Source organism: Lycium ferocissimum, chromosome 11 (assembly GCF_029784015.1).
Source record: "Lycium ferocissimum isolate CSIRO_LF1 chromosome 11, AGI_CSIRO_Lferr_CH_V1, whole genome shotgun sequence".
NCBI lineage: Eukaryota > Viridiplantae > Streptophyta > Magnoliopsida > Solanales > Solanaceae > Lycium > Lycium ferocissimum.
In genome coordinates this window covers 17,719,758-17,724,644 of record NC_081352.1, presented here as the reverse complement: position 1 = coordinate 17,724,644, position 4,887 = coordinate 17,719,758, and the positions used below count along the sequence as shown (strand labels likewise).

Genomic DNA, 4,887 nt, shown 5'->3' with positions numbered 1-4,887 from the left:
GCCAAGCACTCCCTAATAATAATGACTCCGTACCTAAGGGGGTTCGAACTCGAGACCTTAATTAAGGATGGAGTAAAGGATGGATAGTACCAGCTACTACACCACAATCATTAGTGGTAAGCGTTAGTTATTTGCCCTCTAAAGTGGTATTAGAATTGAGTCCAAAACTTTATGAGATAGTTCGGTCAATATTATACCATTATAATAATTTTTTTTTTTTCCTCATTGTTGCACAATTGACGTGGCTTCTTGCTAACTTTACTCAATCCATTCTCACCTCCTAAGTCCTACCTATATACCTCCGTTCTTTCTTCTCTCATACTTATTTATACTTCTTTCTTCTCTTTCCCTTTATTCTTCTCATAAAATTCTCTTAGTTCATTCATCGGTCTTCCTCTGTTTTCTAATAACACAATCAACTAAGCAAATCCATCGATTCAAGCAAAATGGGCATATGCAATTCGTGCGAATCTACGTCTGTAGCTACGGTAAAACTAATACTGCAAGATGGAAGATTACAAGAGTTCCCTTATCCCATAAAAGCTTCATATCTCTTACAAAAAGATCCCACTATCTTCATTTGTAACTCAGATGAAATGGAATTTGGAGATATGGTTTACGCCATAAATGGCGACGAAGAGCTTCAATTAGGTCAGCTATATTTTGCTTTGCCATTGAAGCGGCTAAGAAGTAAGCTTCGAGCAGAAGAAATGGCAGCATTAGCGGTGAAGGCTAGTTCCGCATTGAAGAGAAGTAGTAGTTGTTGTAGAGAGAAATGTGGGTGTCGTAATAAGGAGTTTGTATTTTCTGAAGGGAAGGGCGGTGGCAAAGTGGCGGATGGTTCATTGAGAAAAGGGAGGATTAGTGGTGGTGGAAGTGGGAGGAGAGGGAAGCACATGGCGAGGTTGAGTGCAATACCGGAGTAGGGTAAAATCTTGTTTTGGTAAATTTTTGTTTTACCGGGTAAAAGTACCTTGTCAAAAAGAATGAAATAGTTGAGTTGCTCGCGAATAAATCAAAAGTTCAGAATATGACCGCCATAGAAAAGAAGAAAGGTGTTGTAGATTGGTTTACCATTCAGATATTGAGGTAAGGTGAAAAGACGTGTTTTGTAAAGATCAAAATTGGAGTTGTTGATCTTGGAAGACGAGATGAAATTGCTATCGATTGTTGGATGCGTTGGAACCAAAATCCTAAAATGAATCCGATTCTGTATTGGAGATCGGAGAAGGAGAAATGAAAAACGGTAATGAAAGTTAAATGTATAGATATCGTGTGAAAGATTTTCGCTGATATCACTAGACTAGAAGCAATTATGATTGATCCTTAGATTAGAATATTGTTCCTCTTATTTTGTAAAAAGTAGGTTTTGTAAATAAGTTGAGATTCAAGAACTGCTCTCTATGATTCAAAATTGGTCTTCTTTTACTTTGATATTTGCTTTGCTGCTAATTAACGATATTAGGGGTTTTTACCCTCAAAGGATTGATCTCTTTTCGATCGGATCATGGTTGCAATTCACGCGACATTTTCGTTTACTAATGATTACCATCAATCACGATAACTTTAATATAGGAAAGTAAATAATATTAACTCGTCATGAATGGTAATATATGATAGCTATAAATGTCAAAAACTACTAAGGTGGCATTTGTTTGGAGTTTTTTGAGTTTGCAAATTTCGTTTTGAAATTTTGCATAAATAGTTTGTTTGGACTAAATCTTGAACGATGTTTTTTTCTCCTTGAAAATTTTCAAAATTAGTCTGCCAACTCTTTTCAGAAACTTCGGAAACACCGAAAAAACTTGGGGATTTCGAGACATTAAAAATGATAAGAACAGAACCGAAACAAATAAAGATGATAAGGACAGAGGGTTAATGTCTATAAATTCTTATTCACACTTAATGTTTATATTAAATAATCAATTTTAGCGGATAAAAATTAATATTAAAGTAAAAATACACATTATTTAATTATAATTAAGTAACAAGCATGAGTATCATGAGACATATATATATTTGGGAACTGGGTAAACTTTTACCATTATTGTGCTTGCTTTCACTTATTAAGAATTTAAGTAATATACATAATCATGTAAATAATTTTATACCATCAGTATATTCTTAAATATTATAGCAAATAACATATCTTATTATCAAAATTTGTGTTGTGTTCGGTTTCACCTATGTGTATCAAATTTCAGCCATTTTGTTTGTAGAATATGCCATCAGCCATCTTCTCGAGCATAGATTAATACGGTGTGGACAAGAGCATTTTACTATAGTTTAAAATTTTAAGAAAGAAAACAAAGTTGTTAATGTCGCCAAAATAGAGACAAAGTAAGATTCCGCCTGACAAGGACAACTAGGTCATGGCAGAAATTACTAGGACCATGCTACTTATCATATAATAATTATTTTGGCTAACTGTATGAATGTTTTGAACAAGATTAACTAATCAAAATGAATGGGATGAATTGTTGCAACAATTGGAAGTCAATGGAAGGACACATAAATAACTAAGTATTTGCAACTTGCAAGCCGCAGAATAAAAGAAGTCCTTAAAACCAAATACTCTCTCTCCCAAAAAGATTGTCCTCCTTTCCTTTTTAGTCTGTCCCAAAAAGATTGTCTTCTTTCTATATTTAAAAATAATTTAACTTTATGAGATGATTTATATTCACACAAATATTTAAGGCTTGTTTTGAACCACACATTTCAAAAGTTTTCGTTTATTTCTTAAACTTTGTGCCAAGTCAAAAGAGGACAATCTTTTTGGGACGGAGGGAGTACTTTTTAAGCCATAAAATATTGGCTGGTAAAATCAGTCAAAATACCAGCAAGAAACCTTTTCTTTTTTGTTTCTCATCCGGTGTTCAGTATCTACATTAGAATCCCGACTAATTCAGATTCGCGCTGCATAAGATCCATTTAAGAGGGAAGCATTCCCTAACAGGATTTTTTCCAGACCCATGACTCGAACCCGAAATCGTTAAGGGTGGAGGGACCCTGTTCATCCCACCACAACCCTTATTGGTAGCAAAACACATTTCCTTTTGGTGGAGTTACACATATATAATAGGATTTAACTCATATGCACTGGTAAATATTTTTCTTGAAAAATATTTTTAGCGAGTGTCGGATAATGAGATATACTTAGTTTTTAATTTTTGGAAAGAATTCAAGTTCAGAGTGACTGAGTAGTGAAAATCATTGACTACCTATCTGTTAAGTAGTGTAATCCTAATAGCTTTGTCTATGGGACTCTTTCTAAACTCTACTAAACTCTAACATGTAGCCACTAATTAATTGTTTTAGGCATCACCAAGTTTTGATCCCTAACGGTACCTCTCTCTTTTGCTTTCAATAATTACTACTTTCTTCATTAACAATACATGGTCTACCACTTTAACACCATTTTAAACGTCACGACTTAGATGAACCTAACACTGAAGTCATGCATAACAACCATGGGAGATCTTTTATGGTCATTGATATAACAGAAATTTTTCAGATGGTCACGGTATAGGCTAATTTTGGACGCTGATCAACAAAATCAAACATAGCTAAGTCAAATATCTTGGTAACGGAAATTCACGTGATCATTAGGTGCGGTACTTTAACGAAAGGCAAGAGGTTTGTGTGTCGCTAGCTTGCATATAAGCTTCTATTTAATCATGATTATGTGATATGTATTCTCACTTTAATTTATATTTTTTGTACTTAAATTATTTTGTACGACGTAAATATTTAATGCAAGTATTTGCTAACATAATTATGGTGCTTTTATTGAGACACTATTAAATACATAAAATTGTGCTTTCTCTGACAATTTAAATTTTTAGATGAGATGATCACACACTTTAACATGATATTAGAAAGAAAATTAGAGGTCCTACATTCGAGTCTTACCACGAACATTGTCAAAAGAAATTTTACGTGTCCATAAAAAAGAATTAAACTTGTACATGAGAGAGGTTACATGCAAATTAATTGTTGTTGTTGTTGTTGTTGTTGTTGTTGTTGTTGTTGTTGTTGTTGTTGTTGTTGTTGTTGTTGTTGTTGTTGTTGTTGTTGTTGTTGTTGTTGTTGTTGTTGTTGTTGTTGTTGTTGTTGTTGTTGTTGTTAGTTGTGTGTTAATTTCTATTAAGGGGGTTCAAAAATATATAAAGAAGTAAACATACAGAGAAGTCGAGGGGGTTCAACATCTACTATATACACATAAAAATAATTGTAATTTTATATATACAGTGTAATTTTTTCCCGAAGGGAGTTCGGATGAACCCCTTGGGCTCAACCTAGCTTCGCCCCAATTACATGCATGTTCAAACTTGTCGCACGGAGAAGCCAGTGACCGATTTAAATCTAGGAGTGTCAAATAAACTGGTTGGGTTTAATTTGGGTGGGTCAAAATGAATTGAATTAATAAATGAGACTAAAATGGATTGAGTCAAAATGGAGAAACAAAACAATGGTCTCTAACAAACTCTTGGGAGGGGAATGGAAATGGTATTTTTGGGACAATGGCATGCTTTTAGGTGATTCACATTAGTGTAAAATTCTTTTACATTGTCGGTACATATAGATTTTAAACTTATTTCTAATATAATTTCATAGCATGAAATGCGTTACAACAACTTGGAATTAGAGATATATACACCACAGATTCAGATTTTCTTTTCTTTATTTCTTAACAGATTCAGATAAAGGAACACATTTGTTTAGTGAAGTCTTAATGGATATTGCCTATATCCACCAACTTTAAATGGTTTTCAAAGTTGTGACAGAGATATAGCAGAATCCTAAAATCTTATCTACATGTTTCTTGGGGTCCCCTACTTCAGTGAGTCCTCTGGATCGATCATCCTTTTCACTACTGTCTCAGAT

The 4,887-nt window shown here is 33.7% G+C and overlaps 1 protein-coding gene across 1 annotated transcript; it reads left to right on the top strand.

Moving 5' to 3' along the window:
- Positions 1–312: 312 nt before the first annotated feature.
- Positions 313–1,436, top strand: LOC132036222 (uncharacterized). The gene has a single exon (XM_059426501.1). It carries the CDS (start codon positions 447–449, stop codon positions 924–926), a length of 480 nt encoding a protein of 159 aa, XP_059282484.1. The 5' UTR covers positions 313–446; the 3' UTR covers positions 927–1,436.
- Positions 1,437–4,887: the final 3,451 nt, after the last annotated feature.

Coding starts and splice junctions, on each gene's coding strand:
- LOC132036222 (XM_059426501.1), top strand. CDS start 447: ATGGGCATATGCAATTCGTGCGAATCTACGTCTGTAGCTACGGTAAAA.